Source organism: Balaenoptera acutorostrata, chromosome 19, assembly GCF_949987535.1.
Source record: "Balaenoptera acutorostrata chromosome 19, mBalAcu1.1, whole genome shotgun sequence".
NCBI lineage: Eukaryota > Metazoa > Chordata > Mammalia > Artiodactyla > Balaenopteridae > Balaenoptera > Balaenoptera acutorostrata.
The window spans coordinates 54,221,449-54,248,079 of NC_080082.1; the positions used below are offsets into that span (position 1 = coordinate 54,221,449).

The window sequence follows — 26,631 nt, forward strand, 5'->3', positions numbered from 1 at the left end:
ATACATTTCTTATTCCAGAGACCTTCAAATCAGTATTTTCAGGGTTAGGGTCATCTCCCATGTTGATAGTTACTTTGTAAGGCTTAAGTCAAATTTGCATGAACCCCTTCACTGTGCCACGGTGGTTCCACAAATGTTTTCCCCTATAACCCCGAGGATCAAGATCTTTGTTGCAACAGAGGAATGGGCAGCAGAAGAGGTATTTAAGGGTCCTGGTGAGCAGTTTGCTCTTAGGAGGGTGGACCTCAGCATGCCACCTAATGACTTCTTTCCTCCTTCTCCCTCTCTCTCTCTTCCTTTCTAAAGATAGCCCTTTCATGAGCAATCACCTGATGGGTCCATATGTTGTGCAGGGTATAGTTGTTCCCTTGAGTGTTCTCTCTATTTCTCCATATCTATATTTATATATCAGAAATTTTAGCACTGATTCAATAATTTATCAAATTTGCAGCCTGTATTAAATGTTCATCAATTGTCCCAATACTGCCTTTTGTAGCAATTGCCCCTTTCTTTCAGTTCAGGATCCAATCTGTGATTATGCATTATATTTAGTTGTAGCCTCTTTGATTTTCTTTAATGAGGAATAGATTCTCCACTTTTGTCTTTTTGTTGTTGTTGTTGTTGTCATTGACCACAAGAATTACAAATATATTTAAATATTTACAAATATATTTACAAATATATTCTCAGACCTTGGAATTGGACTATACATAGCCCTCCCGGGGAGAAGAGAAACACCTTACATGTTCTGACAGCACTGCGCCTTTGGCTTGTTTTCAGTGATTGGTGGAACAAGAAAAGGAATCACATTGTTGCTTGGGAACATGTCATTTTCACGTCTGTCTGGCATTTACTTCTGGGAAACTGTGGTATATCTCTGTCAAGATTGTCTGAAAAGTAGCTTCTACATTTGTAGAGTCTAGAGCAGATGTCTCAGTGAATGAAAAACCATTCTTTTCTGCAAAAGCTCTTGCTTCATCTGTAGGAACTGCCCTGAAATGACGCAGATCACTCTTATTGCCCACAAACATGGTAACAATGTTATTATCAGTGTGATCTCTCGGTTCTGTCAGCCATCACTCTGCATTTTCATATGTGAGATATTTAGCAATATCATAGACCAATAAGGCACATACAGCGCCACGATAGTGTGCTGATGTTATAGCTCGGTATAGCTCTTGCTCTGCTGTGTCCCATATCTGTGCCTTTATTGTTTTCCCATCAACCCGGATGCTTCTTGTTGCAAACTCTATTCCAGTGGTGTTCTTGCTTTCAAGATTAAACCCATTTCGAGTAAATCAAGACAGGAGATTACTCTTTCAAACCCCAGAATCTCCAATAAGGACAACTCTGACGAGATAGTTGTACTCATTGTCACGGGTACACACTGAAGTGAAGGGACGGGAGCAGCAGTGGTATCGGTGGGACCAGGCGGCGTCGCTGCAGGGGTAACCCGAGCGCCGAGCTTCAGCTGCTGGACTGGGTAAAGCCACTTTTGTCTCTTTTTTGGCCACGCCGCGGGGGTTGAGGGATCTTAGTTACCCGACCAGGGATTGAACCCAGGTCCTTGGCAGTGAAAGCGGGTGTCCTAACCACTGGACCACCAGGGAATTCCCGACCTTGACATTTTGAATAGCATAGAATAGCTGTTTTGGAAATTGTCCAGATCTCAACTAGGATTTGCTTGATGTTTTCTTGTGCATTTTTTCCAGTACATTTTTTAATCCTTTGGAAGGCAAAGCCTTTTTCATTAGACACTTAACATGGCACTGTATCAAAGCCTAGCCTTTGGCTTCCATAAGCTCTAAAGAAGTGGGTTTTGCAGAAAGCCCTTTCAGTTTCCAGTGTCTGTTGTCTCACAGTTTCATGAGGCTTCATGTTTAAGACTTTATGGATAAGATAATTAAATGTAACATGACTGTTCAGAGTAGCCTAAAACTAACAGGACATTTCAGATTACCTGCAGCTAGGTTTTTTTTTTTCTTCCATAAATCTGCCTATAGACTTGGCTCACTCTTTTTTTTTCTTTTCTATTTTTTTTTTTTTTTCTTATTTGGTTGCACCGGGTCTTAGTTGTGGCAGGTAGGCTCCTTAGTTTCGGCTTGCCAGGTCCTTAGTTGTGGCATGCGAACTCTTAGTTGTGGCATGCATGTGGGATCTAGTTCCCTGACCAGGGATTGAACCCAGGTCCCCTGCATTGGTAGCATGGAGTCTTACCACTGCACCACCAGGGAAGTCCCTTGGCTCACTCTTTTAAAAAATTAATTAATTTTGAAAAATTGAAGTATAGTTGGTTTGCAATGTTGTGTTAGTTTCAGGTGCACAGCAAAGTGATTCAGATATATATATATATATATATATATATATATATATTCAGATTCTTTTTCATTATAGGTTATTACAAGATATTGAATATAATTTCCTGGCTTTACAGTAGGACATTGTTGTTGGTTCACTCTTTAAAAAAAATTCTAATTCCTCTTTAAAAAAAAGTACCCTATTTTTACATACTGTAAAACTCCCTCTTTACAGTGAGGTTTTACATAGATTCTTATAACCATTGCAGATAGGATGCAGAATAATTCCAACATCCCAAAGAGTTGCCTGTGCTTCCCTTTGTACTCAGATCCTCCCCCCATCTTTAATAGCCTGCTGAAAACTTGATTCATCCCAGCAAAATTGATTTTAGACTTTAGGCCTCCGGAACTTTGAGAAAATTAATTTCTGTTGTTTTAAGACACCAAGTGTGTGGTAATGGGTTGTAGTAGCCATAGGACACTAGTACAGATCTTGGTACTAGAAGTGAGGTGCCACTGTGACAAATACCTAAAAATGTGGGTGACTTTGGAATTGTGTAATGAGTAGAGGCTGGAAGAATTTTGAGGCACATGATAGAAAATGCCTAGATTGCCTTAAACAGATTGTTGGTAGAAATATGGATGTTAAAGACACTGTTGGTGAGGACTCAGAAGGAAATGATGAATATGTTGTTTGAAATTGGAGGAAAGAGGATCCTTATTATATAGTGGCAGAAAGCTTAGTTGAATTGGCTATTACAGTTGTATGGAAAGCAGAACTTGTAGACAATGAACTTGGATATTTAGCTGAGGATATTTCCAAGCAAAGTGTTGAAGATGTGATCTGGTTTCTTCTCACTTCTTATAGTAAAATGAGAGAGGGCACAGATAAATTGAGGAAAGAAATATTAAGCAAAAAAAGAGCTGGGACTTGATGATTTCAAGGAAATTCAAGAATAGGAAATTCACTAACTCATTTGGGTAAATACCAAAGAGCACGATTGCTGAGTCCTACGATAGACAATGCTTAGCTTTGTAAGAAACTGCCAAATTGTCCTCCAAAGTGGCTGTACCATTTTGCATTCCCACCAGTGATGAATGAGAGTTCCTGCTGCTCCACATCCTTGTCAACACTTGGCCTTGTCAGTGTTTGGGATTTTAGCAGTTCAATAGGTGTGTAGTGGATATCTCAGTTTTTTTTTTAATTAATTAATTAATTTATTTATTTTTGGCTGTGTTGGGTCTTCGTTTCTGTGCGAGGGCTTTCTCTAGTCGTGGCAAGCGGGGGCCACTCTTCATCGCGGAGCGCGGGCCTCTCACTATCGCGGCCTCTCCCGTTGTGGAGCACAGGCTCCAGACGCTCAGGCTCAGTAGTTGTGGCTCACGGGCCCCGTTGCTCCGTGGCATGTGGGATCTTCCCAGACCAGGGCTCGAACCTGTGTCCCCTGCATTGGCAGGCAGACTCTCAACCACTGCACCACCAGGGAAGCCGTCTCAGTAGTTTTTTAATTTGTTAATTCCCTGATGAAATATGATGTTAAGTATTTTTTCATATGCTTATTAGCTATGTGTATATCTTCTTTGGTGAGGGGTCTGTTCAGATCTTTTGCCCATTTAAAAATTTTTTTTTTCTTATTGCTGAGTTTTATGTCTTTTTTGGTGTATTTTGGATACAAGTCCTTTATCAGATATATGCTTTGCAAATGTTTTCTCCCAGTCTGTAGCTTGTATTTTTCATTCTCTTAACTGTCCTTTGTAGAACAGAAGTTTTGATTTTTAAAAAAATTTATTTATTTATTTTTGGCTGGTTGGGTCTTCGCTGCGGTGCGCGGGCTTCTCATTGCGGTGGCTTCTCTTGTTTCGGAGCACGGGCTCTAGGCCCGCGGGCTTCCGTGGTTGTGGCTCGCGGGCTCTAGAGCGCAGGCTCAGTAGTTGTGGCTCACGGGCTTAGTTGCTCCGTGGCATGTGGGATCTTCCCGGACCAGGGATTGAACCCGTGTCCTCTGCATTGGCAGGAGGATTCTTTTTTTTTTTTAATTAATTTATTTATTTTTGGCTGTGTTGGGTCTTCGTTTCTGTGTGAGGGCTTTCTCTAGTTGCGGCAAGCGGGGGCCACTCTTCATCGCGGTGCGTGGGCCTCTCACTGTCGCGGCCTCTCCCGTTGCGGCGCACAGGCTCCAGACGTGCAGGCTCAGTAGTTGTGGCTCACGGGCCTAGCTGCTCCATGGCATGTGGGATCTTCCCAGACCAGGGCTCGAACCCGTGTCCCCTGCATTGGCAGGCAGATTCTTAACCACTGCGCCACCGGGGAAGTCCCAGTAGTTTTGATTTTTAATGTAGTCCAACTTATCAATTGGAAAGTACATTTGGTGTTGTATCTGAGAAGTCACAGTCAAATCCAAGGTCACTTAGGTTTTCTATGTTATCTTCTAAAAGTTTTCTTCTTTTTCATTCTACATTTAGATCCTTGATCCATTTTGAATTAATTTTTGTGGAAGGTGTCGGGGCTGTGTCTAGATTCATTTCTTTTTTCCATGTGGATATTCAGTTGTTCTGGCATCATTTGTTGAAAAGACTGTATTTTCTCCATTGAATTGCATTTGATCCTTTGTCAACATTTAATTAATTAATTAATTAATTAGGTTGTGCTGGGTCTTTGTTGCATCAGGCCGGCTCCTTAGTTGCAGCTTGCCAACTCCTTAGTTGTGGCACACAGGCTCCTTAGTTGTGGCATTCGAGCTCTTAGTTGTGGCATGCATGTGGGATCTAGTTCCCTGACCAGGGATCGAACCCTGGCCCCCTGCATTGGGAGCTCGGAATCTTAACCACTGCACCACCATGGCTGTCCCCTCAACATTTATTTTTGAATGTTGATCCAGCCTTCTACCCTGGGAATAAACCTCACTTGGGGTATTACTCTTTTTATATATTGATGGATTTAATTTGCTAATATATATATTTTTTAATTTGCTAATTTTTTTAAAACATCTTTATTGGAGTATAATTGCTTTACAATGGTTTGTTGTTTCTGCTTCATAACAAAGTGAATCAGCTAATTTGCTAATATTTTGTTGAGAATTTTTGTATCTATACTCATGAGGGATATCGGTCTGTAACTTTCTTTTCTGTACTATCATTGTCTTGTTTTGGCATCAGGGAAATACTGGCTTCATAGAATAAGTTGAGAAGTGTTTCCTTATTTTCTGTTTTCTGGAACAGATTGTGGAGAAGGATGCTATGTAGCTAATATACACTGTGTTGGATATTACATGTCAAAGCCTCGTTTTTAATTTATTTATTTGGCTGTGTTGGGTCTTAGTTGCACACTTGGGATCTTTCGTTGCAGGGAGTGGGCTCTTCGTTGCAGCGTGCGGGCTCCAGAGTGCACAGGCTCAGTAGTTGGGGCACGCCGGCTTAGTTGCCCCTCGGTATGTGGGATCTTAGTTCCTCGACCAGGGATCGAACATGCGTGCCCTGCATTGGAAGGCAGATTCTTAACCACTGGACCACCAGGGAAGTCCCAAAGCCTCATGGTTTTTGTTTTTTGTTTTTTGTTTTTTTCCTCCTGGCATTGTCAGAGAATGTAGGTATTACAAATAAATGGATTTTCCATATAACTGGAACTGATCTTTTTAATAGCAAATGGGAAAAAAAGTGTTTTAAAACTGAGGTGTAATTGACATACATTATATTAGATTCAGGTGTACAACATAATGATTTGTATATTTTGTGAAATGATGACCACAGTAAGTCTAGTTAACATCTGTCATACGTAGAATTTTTTTCTTGTAATGAGAACTAAAAAAAAAAATCACTTTTAATGTGAAAGCCACGTTTTAATACTTTGTTTTGTGGTAACTTTTTGGGAACCCTGTGAACCATTTTTTCTCCATTTCCTGCTGGATCCTGCTGGACCATTAGGGGGAGAATGGAATCTTGGTAGAGGAACAAGGGGTTCTTTCCTTCCTGTTTGATTGTTATTCTGTGAATATTACCACAGCAACAGTCCTTCACTTCAGCGGAGAGGGCAGAAAAAGCATTCTAGGCAGAGGGAACAGTCAGTGCAAATGCCTGGAGACATAAATAATCCATGCACAGTAATAGAAGTTTGGTGAGCTTGGGGAATAGGATCTGTTTAGTGACATGTGATGAGAAGCGAGACTGGGAGAGGAGGGCAGAGCCCAGGCTAGAAACGGTCCTGGAGACTAGCCCAGGGAGTTTGGAATTTCTCCTTTAAGCTTTTGTTCTTCAAACTGCAGGTCATAACCCATTAATGATTCATGAGCAGCTCGACGGGCTGCAACAAGCATTTAAAAAATAATAAAATAAAAGAGAAGGGAAGGCAAAATATCAGAGTGCCTCTCATGAGTAAAAAAGCACTGCTCCAGCTATACAGATATCTGTGTGCACGTGTGCGTACAGGTTTGCATGTGTCCTGGGAGCAGCCACGTGTGGAACATCCTGAGTGTGACATCTAAATTCCTATCCCTCTACCTCCTTTCTCCAAAACATTTCTTCTGAGAATCACCCCCGTCCTCCAGAGTTCCTCTGGGGGCAGGGGCTCCATCTGAATTATCTCTGGAACCTCAAGAGAGGCACACTGGAATCCAACTGTCTTTCATCCAAATCTGCCTTTGTCCTAACTGTGCTACTTTGAGCAGATTCTTTTTTTTGTAGACAAGAATGTCTTCTTTTTTAAAAAAAAAAATAAATTTATTTATTTTATTTATGGCTGTGTTGGGTCTTTGTTGCTGTGCGCGGGCTTTGTCTAGCTGCGGCGAGCAGGGGCTACTCTTCGTTGCGGTGCGCGGGCTTCTCGTTGCAGTGGCTTCTCTTGTTGTGGAGCACAGGCTCTAGGGCGCAGGCTCAGTAGTTGTGGCGCACGGGCTTAGTTGCTCCGTGGCATGTGGGATCTTCCCAGACCAGGGCTCGAACCCATGTCCCCTGCATTGGCAGGCGGATTCTTAACCACTGCACCACCAGGGAAGCCCTAGGCAGATTCTTTAACCTTCCTCTGAGTCCGTGTGCTCATTTGTAACAAGGATCATCATAGAGTCACCTCGCAGACACTTTATTTGGTTGAATGAGTGCATGCATAAGTGGTATTATGGATTGAACTGTCAAGAAGGTACTCTGAAGTCGGAACTCCCAGTACCTCAGAATGTGATCTTATTTGGAAAAAGAATCACTGAAGATATAATTAGTTAAGATGAAGTCATCCTGGAGTATGACTGGTACACTTATAAAAAGATGGCCAGTAAAAAAGGACAAAATAATGTCATTTGCAGCAACGTGGATGGACCTGGAGATGATCATACTAAGTGAACTAAGTCAGACAGAGAAAGACAAATATCATATGATATCGCTTATATGTGGAATCTAAAAAAAATGGTACAAATGAACTTATTTACAAAACAGAAATAGAGTCACAGATGTAGAAAAGAAACTTACGGTTACCAGGGGGAAAAGGGGAGAGGGATAAATTGGGAGATTGGGATTGACATATACACACTACTATATGTAAAGTAGATAACTAATTAGGACCTACTGTATAGCACAGGGAACTCTACTCAATACTCTGTATTGGCCTATCTGGGAAAAGAATCTAAAAAAGAGTGGATATATGTATATGCATAACTGATTCCCTTTGCTCTACACCTGAAACTCACACAACATTGTAAATCAACTATACTCCAATAAAATAAAAAAAAAAAAGATGGCCATGTGAAGAGAGACAAACACAGGGACGACACCATGTGATGACAAAGGCAGAGTTTGGAATTACACAGCTGCAAGCCAAGCAACTCCAAAGACCAAGAGCTGCAAACCACCAGAAGCTAAGAAGAGGCAAGGAAGGATTCCCCTACAGGTTTCAGGGGAGCGTGGCCCCGCTGACACCTTGATTTTGGATCTAGCTTGCAGAACTCTGAGACAATACATTTCTGTTGGTGTAAGCCACCCAGCTTGTGATACTTTGGTCTGGCAGTTCTAGGAAACTCATACAAGGGGCTCAGCACAGTGCCTGGCACACAGCAGGCACTCAACACATGCTACTTGTGCCTGTCATTACGGCAAGAGCAGGATTCTTGTTTTGGTAGAAGAGAGTAGTGAAAAACAAGCTACCCAGAAACATCACCACTGTCATCCGCCCATTCCTGCAGCCATTGAGTTTTAAAGCTCAACACCAGGCTATGTTTCAATCTTCAAATAATTCCTGTGAGGAAGGAGACAGATGAGAGGCTCAGGAAGGCCCAAAGAGTTAGCAGCAAAGCCTGGACCAGAATCCAGGGCTCCTGTTAACACCTCCGCCCCAGCACTGTCTCTTTGCTGGGCTGGGTCACTGGCTCTTCCAGAGCAACAAAGCTGAGACTGCCCTATCTGGACAGGTGAGATCTAGGCATTGGTGGCTAGAATGTGACTTCTCTTGGCACCTTTGGTAATGCCTTGATGGACTCCTGCTTTTCCCTTTTCAGGTGTAAGTTTGAGGACTCTGGAGATTAATACTTGTTCTCTCTTCCCTCTCGTCTCCTTTCTTGCTGGGCAAAGACTTACTAGCCACTCTATCTTCCCCCGGAGATATGCCTCATTGGCAGAACCCAGCTAGTTCCAGCCCCTCCTTTCCTCTCTTGACCCTTTCTCAGAAGGAACTTTCAGCTTGGAGATCTGACGTTTGCCACCAGAGGGGCTGGGAATGCAGTTCCCAAGGATGTGGGCAAAGGAAACTCTGATGCTAAAATTCTAAGCATCAAGAGTTCCAAGCATCAGTAATTCAAATGTTCTGAGTCTAAGGTTCTGGGAATCCGAGATTCCAAGATTATGAATTGTGGACTCTGCCGTTCCAAGATTCGACCGTTTAGTTATGCCACAATTCTAAGATTCCCCCAGGTGAGGTTTCTAGAAACCTCTTAAAGTGACATGCACAGGGATGGATAAAGTTTCATTCTGACTCTGGGTTGTTAAATAGTGTGTTTGTAATAATAAAGAGTGTGACCCTGTGGATCCTTATTTCCCTCCAATGAGTAGGAAGCAGCCAATTTGTGGAAACCAAGTTGCCAAACACAGATCATGGAAATTGAGAAACTTGAGAATCATAGCCTGTTATGAAACTTGCAGGGTTCAAAGGACCAGCTTTCCTCTCACTTGACCTCAATCACTGGTCCTTCAAGTGTGGCAAGTTTTGTGGATGCAGGGATCTGTGTAGCATTTAGATCTAAGGTTAGATCTAACTCTAGATCTAACACAAAGATCTAAAGCTGATGTGTATGAATGTTCAGATTGTGCAATGCTGAAGGATGCCACTTCTAAGGGGACATACGCTAACTTATCTGAGAGTAAGCAGGTGATTCAAACTCTCACAGATCCCAGATCCACCAGAGAGAGCCCCACCTTCAGAAACTCATAGGAAGTATGACTTCCTGTATACACTCAGGAGAACATGCAATCATATACTCAAATGCCTGCATGCACACATGTGCACACACACAGACATGGCTGTGCTGCTTCCAAACTTCTGGCATTTTCTCTGAAAATGTTTCTCTCTCCCACTCAATTCATTAAGAAGTCTGACTCCTGTCCCCAGGTCTGACTCTGATCGGACACAGTAGCCTTATCTGGTGGTGGGGACGAAATATGCTCTGGCATCCAAAGTGTGCACGAGTGAGCAAGGGTGTGGGCAAGTGTGTAGTGAAGCCAGGTCAGCTGCCTGTGAGGGCTCTGGAAAAAATCTCCTGGACAGAGCTGTTCAGGTTGTGTAATAGTATGATAAATTGTTGTTTTTTCACTTGAGAAAGGGGTGTTTTTTAAGAATCTGCCCAAACGACTGTGGGCTAAGTATAGCCATCTCTATATAGATCTGTGTTCATGTACTTGCTGAGTACTTACTTGTGTTCTGTGGGACCTCAGATAGAGACTTAAACTCTCTGGACCTCATCTTTGTTACCTGTAAAATGGGCATGAATACTGTTCCCCGTGACATAGGTTTGTGAGCATTAAGTGAGGTGAGTATATGACGCTTTTAGCATAGAGCTGACACAGTGTACTTGCTCAATAAATAATATCTGTTATTGTTACTATTCAAAGTATAGTATAAGGTTTCTTTTCCTCTCAACCCACCTCTAGCAAGGTGAACAGAGTCCGTTTGTTTCTTCCTCTCCTATCCACCTTGCCCCTTCCTTCCCCTGACCCCCCGTCCATCATTGCCCCATCCTTAGCCCCGCCCCTCCCCTAACCCCACCCCACCCCTCCCGCTCCCATTTGCTCCTCCCACCAGCCCCACCCTGGCACAGCCCTGGCTCACCGGGGCAGGAAGCTCATGGTGTAGTTTTATGGGATGGTGACAAAGCCCACGTGTTTGGGGGACACGTCGATGTCCTGGGGCGACTGTGGGGACTTGAAGCGGAAGCTCTGCATGATGGTGGTGAGGAAGAGAAAGAGCTCCATTCTAGCCAGGCCTTCTCCGAAACAGTACCGCTTTCCTGAAGGAACAGGGGGGAGGCATGGAGGTGAGGCTTGTTCTCGTTGCTACCTTGACCCCACTACCGACCCCCAGCTGTATTCTCCCAGGGAGGACGGGCTGGAATATCGAGGCCTGAGAGACTTTCAGAGAAGTTGCTACTCCTCTCTGAGCCTGTCTCCCTAGAACATGGGGTGGGGTGAAGCAAAACAGGCTGTAGCAATGGGAACTTTAGGTGCCCCTTCTCCTCAAATACACACTCAAATATGGCTGCTGTGCCATCGTCTTTCTAGGAATCTGAAGAATTTAAGTGACCTTGGACAAATCTCTGGCTCACTCTGGGCCATGATATTCCCCATCTCTGAAATGGGTACAATCATCCCTTTTCTTTTGCCTGGGCCCAGGTTCTTGGTAGTTATGGAGGTTGCAGCTGGTTGGCTCCAGGGTATATGGTAAGAGGGACTTCCAAGTTGGAGAAAGATACTAGGTTACACCTTAGAGATGAAGGAGGCCCCTGGTGGTGTTGGCTTGGCAGTGTGTCTTACCGATGGAGAGGGGCACAAAAGCATCACTCTTCTTAAACTGCCCCTTCTCATCCAGGAAGTGCTGGGGGTTGAAATCTCGCGGGTTGGAGAAGAACTTGGGGTCTCTCAGCACGGAGCCCAGCATAGGGAACACTTCGGCGCCCTGGTTGGGAGGAGGGACGGGACTTTGATAAGGTGGAGTTGGGGATGGGTGTGCTGAAAGCACCTGGGGGTGGAGGGGGAATTTGTGTGACCTAGGTGAAGGGAAGTGGGAGGCATGGGAGTTGGGGTCCTCTGAGGTAGGAGCTTTGGGGGACATGAGATTCATGGTCCCAAGACAGGAAGTTTGGCAGCCATGGGGTTCATGTCCCCTGAGAAGGGAAGTTTGAGGAAAATGGGCTCTGTGTCTCCTGGGGCAGAAGGTTTCACGGACATGCAGTTCATGTCTCCCAAGGCAGGAGGTTGGGGGAACAAGGGGGTTATGTCTCTCTTGAGACAAGAATTTTGGGGGGGCATAGGGTTCATATTCCCTGAGGCAAGAGGTCTGGGGAGATATGGGATTCAGGAGTCTCTGAGTGGGAAGGTGGAAGGGACACGGTAGTTGGGAAGGTCTTTGAGGGAGCGGGACAGGGGCTGGGAAGCTTCTAAGGGGAACGGGGTGCGGGGTCACAGGGAGTGGGTTGGAGATCCCTTTAGGCTGGGTGGGGCAGCACCTTGGGGAGGAGGAAGTCTCGAAACTCGGTATCCTTGGTGATTCTGCGGGCCGGGCCCACGGGGATCATGTCTCAGAATCTCTGGGTCTCGTGGATCACCGCCTCTGTGTAGGGCATCTTGGCTCCGTCCTTGAACTTGGGCTGATGGCTCTTGCCAATCACGTGGTCAATCTCCTCATGGCTTTTGGCTTGGGGAGGAGGGGGAACGTGTTTAGCTATTGTGAGGACTCAGGGCAGGGATGATTGTCCAAGTAGGTACAACATGCATGACATCCACGTGTGACATGGACATAGAACATTCAGGCCATAGGCACTGTTGGTGCAGGGTCTTGTTCACCTGGTCCTGCCAAAATCACAGGGGAGGTGCAAGGGAAGAGTCTTGGGGGGTGGTCTGGAGGAGCAGGCAGTGGGCACTTGGTTGGTTCCGTGTGGGAACTATACACCGATCAGTTCAGATATTTTCAATATTTTAACAGCTGGTGAAATTTGGCTGGTGCCTATCGGCGAATATCACCTTGTCCCTGGATAGCAGGGCATGTCTGAGGGTCCAGGGACCTGAGAGAGGTGGGACCGTTGCAGCAGGCTTAGAGGAATTTTGAGGGTCTGTGGCCCCCACTTCCTTGCCCCCTCCAGCCTTACCCTCCACATCTGGGTGCTTCATGAGCAGCAGGGTCGTGCTGACCATCTCAGTGCCTGCAAAGAAGAGGTTCAGTGTGGTCAGGACCAGGTTCTTCAAGTAGAACTCCGTGTTAGGGTTCTTCTTCTCCTGCGTGGAGAGGGGGCTTAAGGCTGAGCCCACTCCCCCATGCTCTCAGGGCCCTTCTGGGGGTTTTCCTTTTGGACCTGCCTCTTTTAGATCCAGACCAAAGGTGGGAAGAGAGACTCTATTTCTTTGTCTTTTTCTTTTTTTGTGGCGCCACCTTGGGGCATGCGGAACTTCCCCGATCAGGGATCGAACCCGTGTCCCCTGCAGCGGGAGCGCGGAGTCTTAACCACTGCGCCACCAGTAAAGTCCGAGGGATTCTATTTCTGCCAGGCTCTCTCCGGGCCTCCAGGCCTTTGCCCAGGCTGCAGGCTTTGCCCCAAAATGCCCTCCTCACACTCTTTGCCAGCTGACTATTTGTCCTTTAATTATCAGCTTAGTTGTCATTTTTTTTTTAATTTTTATTTATTTATTTATTTATTTATTTATTTATGGCTGTGTTGGGTCTTCGTTTCTGTGCGAGGGCTTTCTCTAGTTGTGGCAAGCGGGGGCCACTCTTCATCGCGGTGCGCGGCCCTCTCACTATCGCGGCCTCTCTTGTTGTGGAGCACAGGCTCCAGACGCGCAGGCTCAGTAATTGTGGCTCACGGGCCTAGTTGCTCCGTGGCATGTGGGATCTTCCCAGACCAGGGCTCGAACCCGTGTCCCCTGCATTGGCAGGCAGACTCTCAACCACTGCGCCACCAGGGAAGCCCCTAGTTGTCATTTTTTAAATGGTAGGAATATTTAGAAACAGAGGGATAGAGAGAGGCAGTGAGTGAGAAAGGGAGACAGAGAGATGGCATGACAGAATGAGAGCGTTAAAGAGAGACACATTTTTCTGAGACACAGATGCAGAATTTTAAGCAACAGCATATTACTTCACTAAAAATATTGACGCTTACTATGGAGAAATCCCTCCCTGGATCCTTTCACCTTGAACTTCAGACTCCACAAAGGCCCATCTCCTTTCATCATAGAAGGTAGACTGACAACCAGATGTGGGTGGGGACCCTCCTCTGTTGCATAGTAAAGCCAGGTCCCCTGTCCACACAGGTGTATCTGATACCAGGGAACGAAAGGTGCGTGCACGGTGGTGAAAAGCACCAGCCTTAGAGTCAGAGAAGGGTCTGAGCTAGGGTCCACTGCTTCCTCGCTGTGTGACCTCAGACTGGGCACTTATACTCTCTGGACCTCAGTTTCCTCATTTGTAAAATTGGGGTCATAATAGAGAGCCTACTCCAAGAGCTAAATAGGTGCGTGCTAAATAGGTGGATACCGTAAAGCATTTAAATTAGCGCCTGGCACATGGCAGTGTTGTAGAAATGCTTGCTATTATGATTTGCATGCACAAGTCCTGCCTGAGGACAAGGGCTCAGTAGATGGAACAGTGATGGTTAATTATCATTGGGATTGTGAGAATTATTAGGATGGGGGATGATTTCAGTGGGCCTCTGTTCTCCACCACCCCCAGCCTGCTTTCCCTCTGCTTGGCTTTGGACCTCTCCTTACTGGCTGCTGGCGTGTACCTCCTGCATGCGGATGAAGAAGGAGTCGATGAGGTTCCATGGGGAGTTGGGATCCAGAGCGCGTTGGCTCTGCTCCACCTTCTCGGCTATGAAGTCCTCCAGCCCCTGCAGCTCCTTAAATGCCTGTTGCTGGGGCCCTGGCAGGTGTTTCGTCACTGAGTAGAACATCTCACAGAGCTGAGGGTGGGGAGAGAAGAAGGGAAGGGAAGGACAGCTGTCAGTGCTCAGGACCCAATGGGAGTCAGACCTGTCGCAGGGCAAGGAAGGCCCTGGGTTAAAGGCACCTACCCAGATGTTTAGGTATTTCGATGGGGCTGGATGGGAATAGATATCTAAGTTTTCACATGAGTTAAGTGTGAGGGACCCTGTCCAAGAATTAAAGTGAGATGGACTGGGACACATATCCAGGTTTCAGATGTTCAGGTGATGCTGGATTGGAGCATACATCTGGTGTTCATATATTCAGGTGAGGTTGGGTTGGGAGACACCTGTCCAGGTGCTTAGCTATTTAGGTGGGACTTGGAAGGAGGGGTCACCTAAGTGTTTAGGCATTCAGGTGGTCTCATTTGGAAACAACTGTGTGGATATTTAGGGAATCTGGATTGGGGACTTCTGTACAGGTGTTAAGGTATTAAAGTGGGGCTGCTGTGCAGGTGTTAAAGCGGGGAGATAACTGTTCAGGTGTTCATATATTCAAATGGGCCAATAGGGGGCACTTCTGTAGGTATTTGAGTGAGCTGGGCTGGAAGACACTTATTTGGGTGTTTGGGGAACAATCTGTCCAGGTGTTTACATGTTTAGGGGTCTTGGTTTGGGGTACCTGTCTAAATGTTGAGATATTTAAGCAAGCTGGGTAGGGGGCACTGTCTAGATATTCTAGTGGGCTGGTTTGGGACACCTGTGTAGATAACAAATGATTTTGCTGGGCTGAATTTTCCAGCACCAGGTGTTCAGGAAGTGGGCTGAGGTGATCACTTGTCCAGGTGTTAAGAAATTCAGATGGAAAGATAGACTATCTTAAAAGGGAGCATCTGTTAGATATTAAGGTAAGTTGGGGTGAGGACACCCACGCTGGTGAGAAGAGAAAGCTGGGTTGAGCACATGTATCTTGCCTGCAGTGTCTATTTTTTTTCGTTCATTTTTTTTTTTTTTTTTGGTGGGGGGAGCATCTTTTGACATATCCAGGTGTGCTTGGAGACTGAGTATTGGGCACCTGTCCCGGGTTCTGGTGCAACTGTTCAGTTGTCCGAGAGTGGGGGGCTGGTTTTGAGGGGATCCTGTCTGTTGGAGGATGGGAGTTTGGGGTGCCTGTCTTGGTGTGGAGGAGCAGTTGGCAGGTTGAGGTAGAGGCATGGTAGAGCCAGGCTGGGACGGGTTACCTGGCCGGTAGACCTAGCTGAGAAATGGAAGCTTCCCAGCATCCTACGCAGCAGTGACAGGAACTCTTTGTCCTCGTAGTCAAAGCGGCCCCGAAGGCGATGGAGCTGATGCCATTGGAGACGGTTCGGCTCAGGAAGAAGGTGGGATCGAGGAAGGCGCCTGGGGGACGGGGTGGGGTTGGGGAGAGACAGGGATTTGGGGGAGAGTCAGCTTGGCGGTCTGATGCCAGTCTGCGAATTTGAGGAGGGCACGGAGGTGCTGAGTCAGACTTCCAGCCTCAGACCCCAGAGCTGGGAGGCCGGACGCCTTCGCCCAACCTGGACCCCTTCCGGGGCCAGAATGCGTGTGTCGGTGCCGGCTGTTTTCCTCCTCCTCCTCCTCCTCGCGCTCTCCGGGGTCCCCCCACTCACCGCGCGTGCCCCGGCAGGCCTCGATGAGGAAGCCCGCCTCCCCCTCGATGCGCTCCTCGATGCCGCGCTTGCCCACGCCGAAGTCCCGCAGTGTGGTGATGGAGAAGCGCCGGGGCCGCTCGGCGCGCTCCCAGTTGCCGAACGCCAAGCCTGCAGAGGGAGCGTAGGCGTCGGGGCGGGGCAGAGAGGGGCGGGGCTGGCCCAGACCAGCCGCCTGGCCCGGAAAGCGAGAGAAAGGTGGGCAGAGAGAGAGCGAGTGGGAGATTGAGTGGGGAGGGGAGGGGTGGGGAGGGAGGGAAAGAGGGTGGGAGGAAGCAAGGGAGGGACGGAGGGGGGTGGGCGGGGGAGAAAGAGAGAGACAGAGACAGAGAAATACAACTCAGAGAAACGCAGAAAGAGATAGAGACCGAGTTGCAAGAACAGAATCAGAAGGAGAGAGGCAGGAAAGATAACACCGAGAAAAAAGAGATACAGAGACACTCACAGGAAGAGAAAGAGACAGAGGAGGGAAGGAGGGGAAGTGAGATACTTGGAGATCTGGGAGGCGGATATAACAATTGTGAAGGATTCTAAAACTGAGCTGGAGAAGAGAGAAAAATAAGGAGAGAGAAACAGAGAGGGTCGAGACTGTTACCAGGAGATGGAGGCATGGGGATTTTGAAACAGAAATAATGTGAGATTCTAAGACTGAGAAAGAAGAGAGAGAGGGAAGGAGAGAGAGAAGCCTGGGGAAGCACAGAAGTTGAAAAGGAGAAAAAGACAAAAAGGCATGTGGAGATAGAGGACCAGGGTTCCAAAGCAGAAGTCCCAAGAGCTTCTAAGAGATACAGAGAAAGAAGAGATATCTAGTGAAAGAGAACAGGGAGATAGGGGAGAGAGAGGCAGGGAGAAATAGAGATGCAGAAATGCTAAGACAAATTAGAGACAGAGGGGGCGGCAACAAAGAACAGGAATGGGGACAGAGAATACCAGAGGAAGTCAGAAGAAGAAGGCTGGGGACACTGAAGCCATCAAGTCTGCCTGACCACACCCCCCTGCTCCCGCTCCGAGGTCCCCCTCACCATAGCCTTTGAAGAGCCAGTTGAAGTTAGCCTGCTTGCCTCGTCCACTGACTTCCTCAGCCTGGTCCACCAGAGCCTCCGTCACAGTGTCATATCCATACAGCACCATGACCGGCCAGGGCCCCAGGAGGACCATGAACACAGGGCCATAGCGCTTGCTGATCTGATGGCGGTGAATGGGAGCGGTTAGAGAGCAGCCTCTACTCTGAACTGGCCCTGTACCCAGATCTCACATACCGAGATGCATTTCCCTACAGGTTCTGACGGTCAAGGAGCTGGACATCCCAAGATGTGGTCTTTCCTGGCCAGGACCCTGATACTGAATCTTTAAAACTCCCCTTTCCTTTCCTATGACTCTGGTCCAACATTGTCAATTCCCAGACACAAAGCCCCAACCAAACTGGGCAGGCCACCACCCCTATCCCATCCCACCCATCTCTCTGCCTTGGGACACCTTCATGAAGGAGTTGTACATCTGTTTGGTGTTCAGCTGCAGGTAGTTCCCGACGAAGGGCAAAGGGGTGGGTCCAGGAGGCAGTTTCCCCTGGAGCTTCCTCTGCCGCCGGACAGACATCAAGACCAGTATAGTCAGACAGGCCAGCAAAGCCACAGGAACAGCCCTGAGGCCAGCATGGTGGCACTGGGGGTGACAGTCAGTTGGTGATGTCTGGGATGGTTTGCTTTTATACTACCTGGGAGAGAAGGAGCGACTTTGGTCCTGATTACATAATTGTCTCATTTCACCTCCCAACTATATCCCCCACTATGCTTCCCACCTAGCTTGGGACAGAGCCAGCAAGGAAGGAGGAGGGGGACCTCAGATCAGATTAACAGAGAGTGGGCCCCAATATGGGATTTGTGGTTCCCTCGGGAGGGACTGCCCTAGGCTGTGGAGGACAGTAGGTAAGTTCCAGAATTGAAGATTTTGGAATATTTGCTTGGGGGAGCCCCTGAGCTTTGGATTTGGGATCTCAGAGTGAGAAGGGACCCCAAAGTGGTGGATTTTGAGGTCTTGGGAAAGAAGAATTCAAAGATCTGGATATAAGGGTATTAGAATGAAACAGGATGTGTGGCTGTGGATTTGGGGGTCTTTTGGTGAGTAGAGATGTAGGTTGAAGGGTCTCATAGTGGGGGGAGATTCCAGGGAATGGGTTTGAGGGTCTTGAGGTGAGAAAGGACCCCGGGCTGTGGATGCGGTGTTCCTGGGAGGAGAGTCCAGCTGGATCATGGGGTCAGCATCTGACCCCAGATGTTGACCTGCTTTTACTTTGGACACAATGCTGCCTCTTGATTCCCAGAATTCTCATTGGGACCTCAAAGTGAGGTCAGGATAGGGGTCATAGAACTGACTATCTGTGGTTGGGCAAGAGGTAGAAGACCATAGCTGCACTTCCATGGAACTTCCCACAGAACTGGAGAAGAGTAACTCACGGTCTCAGCTGGCAGAGGGACTGGCCAGGGCTTGGAAATAGTAACAAACACCAATATGATACTGAAAAATCCCAACTGTCTCAAGGATTAGAATTCACAGAGAGCCCCAATGGTTCCCAACCCAGATCCTTAGGGAAGCCCACTACATCAATTGTATCATTTCCATTATTATTATTATTATTATTATTGATGTTTCCCATTTTACATGTGGGTATACTGAGGACAGAAAACAGAGAGTGGGCAAGGGGCACACGTGTGAACCCTTTCTCTCCTGCTCTGCACTCACTTCCCCTTCCTGCGATTGGGTTTCCCCACCAGTGGAAAGGGAGTATTTGGGAAGAGAAGGTTGTATTTGAGGGTGTGTGAAGTCCCCGTTAGACGTGATTCCTGGTGTGTCAGGGCTGTTATTAGCAGGCAGAGAGAACTATGTCAGGAGAGATTTGGGTAAACTCCAGTGTCAGAAGCAGAGAGGGGCCCTGGGATGCTGAAAGTGGGAGTAGAGAAAAGAGGAGTGGTCCTGCTGTTTTTCCCTCACTGACATTTTTCCTTAATAATGTTGGTTACCCCTGGTAAACACCAACTGTGAAGATTAAGTCCAGGTATGTGTGGTGTGATCCAAGAACAAAGAACAAGATAAACTCAAAGGGCCAATATTGCCGGAACAAAGAGTTACAGGACTCCTATCACTTATGCATCTTTGTGCAGTGTGTGTTTGTGCATAAGTGAGTATCTATACCTCTTTATGGCTATATGTGCACATCTGTGTGAGTGCCTGACAGGATGTGAATGTGTCCGTTGCCAGTGTGCCTGAATGCATGCCAATCTCTGCATCTGCCTGTGGGTAACATGAGTACATGCTTTGGGATATATGTCTGTTGGGGGATATTTACATGTGTGTCTCTGGGTCCAACACGTAGACTGTGTATTCACATCTATGTGTGTGCATGTACAACTTGTGACTATACGTAAGTGTATGGATGTTTTTGTGTGTTTATTCTGGTGTGGTATGTAGGCATGCAGGCCATGTTGTGAACATGGGAATGTCTGAGATCTGCTTGTTCCTGTCTGTGTTTGGATTCCAAGAGCCCTGGCCCAGCTCCATTTCCCTAAGTCTTTATTGAATTTGTTACAATATTGCTTCTGTTTTATGTTTTGGCTTTTTGCCGGTGAGGCATGTGGAATCTTACCTCCCCCACCAGGGATCGAACCCGCACCCCCTGCATTGGAAGGTGAATAGTTAACCACTGGACAGCCAGGGAAGTCCCTCCATTTCCCTTCTTAAAAAACAAACAAACAAATAGTTCCCTTATTTTTCAGGATATTACCTCCTTCAGTCTTCAAGGGTCATACTAAGTAGAAAAACTTCCATAGGACAGATGTGTCCTGAGAACATTCTGAGGTAGGTCACTCCCATTGGATCAACTTCTTCTCAGAAAATTCTCTTTCCCACAGTATTATCCTCAGACTCTTAAGCCTTTTAATAGAGGCATTCAACCAGTGTTTATTGAACCCACTACTTCATGCCAGCTTGTGCTGGGTGATGTTGAGGGCACAGGGGTGACCAAGACAGCCCTGGGACCTGCCCTCATGGAGCTCTCACTCCAGAGGGGGAGACAGATCAGTCACCACGCAAGGACAGCTCAGAATGGATAGTGCTGGGATGAGAAGGCACAGGCAGAGGGGTCAAGGTCAAGATGTGGGGGGCACAGGCAGAGGGCTCAGAGCTGGGATGAGGAGGCACAGGCAGAAAGGTCAAGGTCAAGATGGCGGGGCTCAGGGTTGGGACGCCTGATTCAACCTTGTAACTTCTGGGTAAACCACTAGAGGGCTCAGTAGGAATTTTTCCATGGAAGGATAGGAAGAGTTGGGAGGGAGAGTTCCAGGCAGAGGAATCAGCTTGTATAAAGGCCAGAGGCCCGTGGAGCATGGCTGAGAGCTTGTTAGAGCACAGAGATCTGGGGCCATGTTCACTGGTGAGTCTGGAGCCATGAGCAGGTGTCCGATCTGGTGGACCATATGCAACTGGGTTGGGGGAGTTTGGACTCTGTCCTGAAGCTACGGGGAGTCACAGAAGGCTTTTAAGCAGGGGAACAAAGTGGTCAGATTTGTGTTTCAGAAAGATTCTTCAGGTTTTTGGAGATGAGACCATAAGCCGAGAGATGAGGAAGTGACTTCTACAGGTGAGAGAGGACAGGACCATGGGGATGGGGAGAGAGGGTGGGTTGGAGAAAGATATGGAAGGAAGAACTAATTCTTCCTTGGTTATATGTTGACTTTGCTGTGGTGAGGGAGGAGGCTAGTGTTGAGAGAGATGGTAGTGTTGTTTATTGGTTTGGGGACACAGGTCAAGAGCAGGTCTGAGGCAAGAGAAAATGAGCTCAACTTTGGACATGTTGAACCATGGCATAGTCCCTGCTCTTAGGGATTTCTTAGACTAGTGGGAGAGCAGACCTGGATAAATTAAAGTTCTCAATGATGCCGTTAGTTTTAATTAGTAATTATTAGTAATAAATTACTACTTAGGGTTGAGGATTGGGAAGGCCTGGTAGGGGAGGTGTCATTTGAACTGGGTCTTGTGGGATGAGTTCACAGGTAAGGGAAGAGAGCAGGGCGGTCCAAGCCAGGTCTTGGATATGTGAGATGGATGGAACAGAACAGGTATATTTCACAGTAACACCTCCCTGCTCCCTGTCCCAACTGTATCAATTAACTCTCTATCCTCTACCCCCTAGCCTGAACCAAAACTCTTAGGAAGAACCGGGCTCATGCCCACAAGTGTGCCTGAAATGTATGACCCTGTCCAAATGAGAATCTTCTTTTAAAAATTGAAGTGAAATTTATACACCATAAAATGTTCAGCGGCATTTGGTACATTCACCGTGTTGAGAAACAACCACCTCTAACTAGTTCCAACAAATTTCCAAACAAGAATCTTTTTTTTTTTTTTTTGGCCACACCGTGCGGCTTGTGGGATCTTAGTTCCCTGACCAGGGACTGAACCCGCACCCTTGGCAGTGAAAGGATGGAGTCCTAACCATTGGACTGCCAGGGAATTCCCCAAATGAGAATCTTAAGTTAGCCTTCTTGTTTTAAAGTTAAATACTAGTACTGCAATAGTGATATCATTCATTGAACTTAGCATCTTACTGTGTGAAGTTTTTAATGAGTGTGATCTTATTAAAGTCCTCATAGCAAGCCTATGGTGTTGGTTTTGTCATCCCCATTTTGCAAATGAGTTAAGTAAGGTCCAAAGAGTTGGAAGTGAGTTGCTTTGGGTTTCACAGGCAATAAAGGTAGAGCCTGAACATGGCCTCGTGTGACTGACTCTAACTTTCATGCTCTTCACCACCACTCTAGACTGCCAAGCTCCACCTTTTCTTCTTTATGAACCATCAGAAAACTGTCCTTGATAGCCTGTGGTTTTTGAAAAAGTTCCTTGTAAGCCTGAAACAAAACATTCCAAAATGTTAAAGATGTATATTTAAAAGGTCTCTTAATAGGGAGGAGACTTGACCTTTTATTGTTTTTGTATTCTTTGGAACATTAACCAAAGACCTGCTCAACCAGTGTTACCATCCAGGCTATTGGCAGTGAAATGGTGAGTGAGCCTGGAGAACAAGGGGTTTGATCGGGGAGTGAGATGTTTGTGTTTCAGATTTCAGTGATGACAAAGATCAGGGTAGGGCTGGTGGGAGTGTTGGCTGGAATGCAGTGAAGTAGAAGGCCAAAGAAGAGAACAAAGTCAAGTTTCCTTTTGTCTGATTGTTTGGACAGCTCATGCCCATGGCCACTGAAGTGGCTTCTTCTCAGAAGAATGTCAGGTCTTGGAGTAGAGAGAGGGGGCAAAGTTTGCTAGATGACAGGGATGAAGGAGGCAGACTCAAAAAAGAAAGAATTTTTTTTTAATGTGGAAGTCGTTGCACAGAAGTGGTATTTATTTATTATTTTTGGCTGTGTTGGGTCTTCGTTTCTGTGCGAGGGCTTTCTCTAGTTGTGGCAAGCGGGGGCCACTCTTCATCGCGGTGCGCGGACCTCTCACTATCGCGGCCTCTCCTGTTGTGGAGCACAGGCTCCAGACACACAGGCTCAGTAATTGTGGCTCACGGGCCCAGTTGCCCCGCGGCATGTGGGATCTTCCCAGACCAGGGCTCGAACCCGTGACCCCTGCATTAGCAGGCAGATTCTCAACCACTGTGCCACCAGGGAAGCCCAGAAAGAATTTTTATAAGTGGATGTTGTGGTCATACTCTAGACGTGCTCTGAGGAGTTTCTGATTCTGGTTATGGTTGAGTAGCTTCTATAGGGACAAGTATCCTGAAAATAACAACTGTAAACTCAGAATAAAACATTAAAAAAAAACCCAATTCCCTGAAATTGCCGAAAAGTGAATAAAGCAGGCAGATACCGAAGGGAGCTAGAGGAAGAGAATTTCCTGTTTATTATACATTTTGGGCTGCAGGCAAGCCCTGGAAGGTGCCGTGGAGGTGGCTAAAACACAGATAGAAACATTGGAATTTTTCTGACTTGAAGAACCAGAGGACAGAGTTTAGGGTGATTATAACACCTGGTGGTAATCTCAAAAAAGGAGAGAGACAGAGAGGGGGAGCCCCAAATTCTATGTCTAAACTCTGTCCAAATTTCTGACTGATTGTTGAACTATTTATGTGCTGGAAAACTCCAAGCGGTGTCAGCCAAGGCTAAAAGAACTGAAATAAGATTTCAGAGCTGAGCCTTTGAGCTCAGTCAAATTAACTGCTCCCTGAAGACAAAACAAAATAAATCAATATTCTTCAGCAGAACATAACAGAATCCAGAGTCTCTACAATGTACCACTTGCAATATCCAGGATAAAATCCAAAATTACTAGGCATATGAAGATATGGGAAAATATAACCATACTCAAGAGAAAAGGAAATTGATGGAGAACAACCCTAGCATGACCCTAATGTTGGAATTTAGCAGACAAAATTTTATAAACACCTGTTATGTCTGTGCTCAAGGATGTCAAAATGGTATTGAGACATAAGAAGTATTGACCCTAATTCTGACCCTGAGACTCATTGGAGGTGGTTGAATGAGTAACTTTCATTGGAGAGAGTGTTAGAAAAGCTATGCTCTTAAGAGGAGAGACTATTCAGAGTAGGACTGGGAAATGGAAAGAAAATTTGGACATGTGGTTCATTTATTTAGCAACTATTAATAGAACACCTGCTAAAGTGGCCAAGATGGCAGAGCAGGAAGACCCTGAGCGCACCTCATCCCACAGCCACACCAAAATTACAACTATTTACGGAGCAACTATTGATGAGAAAGACCTGAAAACTAGCAGAGAAGATCTTCTACAGCTAAAGGTATAAAGAAGGAACCACAATGACGTGGGTAGGAAGGGCAGAGATGCAGCATAGTCAAGACCTATACCCCCAGGTGGGCAACCCACAAACAGGAGGACAATTACAATTGTAGAGATTCCTGCCAAGGACCGAGGGGTTCCAAACCCCACATTGGGCTCCCCAGTCAGGGGGTCCTGCAGCAGGAAGATGGGCCCCCGGAACATTTGACTTTGAAGGCCAGTGGGGGTTACTTTCAGGAGCCAAGTCTTGAGCCATGGTCAAAGTTTCTGTTGTTTTTTTTTTTTTAAAGCCACTCAGTTTGTGATACTTTGATATGGTACCTAGGAAACTACCTGTCTTAGCAAGCTAATACATCCATTAACAGAAAAATGGATAAGCAAAATATGGTATATCCATACAATTGAATTGTATTCAGCCATAAAAAGGAATAAATTACTGATACATACTGTTACTAGCAGGAACCTTGAAAACATTATGCTAGGCAAAAGAAGCCAGTCACAAAAGACCACGTATTGCGTGATTCCATTTATATGAAAGTCAAGAACAGAGAACCTATAGAGACAGAAAGTAGATTAGTTGTTGCTTAGGGTGGGGTGTGGGGTGACAGAGTAGGGGAGTGACACCTAGAAGGTATGAGGTTCATTTTTGAGGTGATGAAAATGTTCCAAAATCGACTGCAGTGATGATTGCACCTATCTATGAATGTATCAAAAAACATTTAATTATACACTTTAAGTGGGTGAATTTTATGACATGTGATTATATCCCAATAAAACCTTTTTAAAAGCCAAAAAAAAGTAAAGAAAATGTCCTCTCTGACTCATATATCCTGATGTGTTCTTCCTACCAGTGAAAGTATAAAGACAATTGATTCACCTAATTTCTGAGAAGAACTTACTCCAAGGAAATAAAAGGGATATCGACTCTCTCAAAACTTTCTCATACCATCTGGTGTCACCCCAAACCCTTGGGCTTCTCTTCTTGCATCATAGCCTTTGACACTATCCTGTCCTTCCATCAGAGCCCTGGCTACTCTTGCTGTCACTGTCCAGAGATGTTAGTCTTCTTCACTTCACTGTGAGCCCCATGAGGTCACTGAATGAATCTATCCTGGTCACCATTATGGCATCAGTTCCTTCCACAGGGCCCCATTTAGAATAGGGAGGTGTGTTGAATGACTACAGTGCCTTATAGCTCTTGGAATTTCTAGGAAGTATCTAATTGACTCTCCTCATCAATAAAAGTGAAGGTGGGTACAAGGCATTACCATTTCTTGTCCAACGTGAGACACCCCTAACAGCAATCTTCACTACAGAGGTACCCATTAGGTGACTCTCCATGGTGGTCCTAGTCTCTCACTGCCCAACTCTTCTCCCTCCCTTCTTTCCTTTCATGGGTGTCAGATCTGTATCCTGGTCTGAAGACTTTTCCTGATCCACTCTGCTTTCTTCCTCTTTTGTCTTTCCCACACATTACCCCCCAATAAAATGATGCACTCCCAGCTCTGTCTAAACCTCTGTTTCCTGAAGGACTCAATTTACATACTGTCCATCATGGCATTTGTTCTTTATCACATACCCAGTCTCAAAACTCTTCCAATTTTGGAAAATCCCATATTGTGTGACTCTTAATCAGGGGAAAGTCTTTGTCTCCCACCACAGCAGCTGAAGGGGTACCATTAATTCTTCCTCACCACATTCTGACTGTGGCTTGGCTAACTGGATCATCCTGCTGGGAACTTTGACTCTTGCTGGAGGAAGTGACACAAAAACACAGACACAGTTAGGAAGTTGTCCACAGTGGCTTCAATGGGTCAAGAGTCCCAAGGCAGTAGTGTTCAGTGCCTGGGGATTGGGTGGGGTGGCAGCAGCAACCCCTAGCTGGATGGTTCTGGTCATTACCTTGGCTGATGTTCTCCTGGCACAGCTCTTTTTTTTTCCTACTCATATTCTTAGCCTAGCTTTCCAGAATTCCTATTGATTTTGTGAGCTAACCAATTACCTTCCAGTAGCTAGCAGACTTTTCTACTTAAAGTAGCCAAAGACATTTTATGTTGATTAAAAATAGGAATCTTGACTGTTAGGGGACTTGGGAGTCTCTGGGAGGTGTCATGTTGAGAAAGAAGTTATAAAGGATGAACTGTTATCCCTAGAGTGATACCTGAACCCCTTCTTTCACTCATGCCCTGTGTTCAATACATTAGCAAACCCTGCAATCTCATGCATCATAATAAATCCCAAATCCATCATCTTCTCCCCACCTCCACTGGTTCTGCTGTGTCTGAGCCAACGTCACTGCTTGTAGTAGCTTCCTAATTGGTCCTTGATTTTGTCCCCCCTCCCTCCCTCAGTTTATTCATTGTACGACAGCTAGAGCGAGCCATTTAGAACATGTCGATACATGTCACCCTATGTTCACCAACCTTCCCAAAGACCTCCATCTCGCTCAGGTCCTCACCAAAGGCCACAAGGCCCCACAAAATCCATCCCTTTAACCCTCTGCCTCATCTCATTCACTCCTACTCTCTCATTTCCTCCTCTACTCCAGCCACGTGTCTCCTTGTGGATTCATGCACACACACATAGTCTTCTGCCTTATGACTCTTGATTGTTCTGCCAGGAACACTCCCTTCCCAGGTATCTGCACAGCTTGCTCCTCGCTGCCTTGTGAAACCACCCATGCCACCAATTTAAAATTCCAATTCTGGATATCTCTAGCCTATTTCCCTACTTTGCTTTTCT

The 26,631-nt window shown here is 46.2% G+C and overlaps 1 protein-coding gene and 1 pseudogene across 1 annotated transcript; both read right to left on the reverse strand.

The window, feature by feature from the left end:
* Positions 1–739: 739 nt before the first annotated feature.
* On the reverse strand, positions 740–1,878 carry LOC102998835 (ras-related protein Rab-11A-like; annotated as a pseudogene).
* An 8,711-nt stretch (positions 1,879–10,589) lies between these two features.
* LOC102998555 (cytochrome P450 2A13-like) lies at positions 10,590–17,741 on the reverse strand. Its single transcript, XM_057534391.1, is given in 11 exon segments — positions 10,590–10,771; positions 11,295–11,436; positions 11,987–12,174; positions 12,626–12,752; positions 14,258–14,434; positions 15,637–15,725; positions 15,728–15,796; positions 16,048–16,197; positions 17,109–17,271; positions 17,563–17,720; positions 17,723–17,741. Coding segments are annotated over 11 exon segments (1,464 nt in total).
* Positions 17,742–26,631: the final 8,890 nt, after the last annotated feature.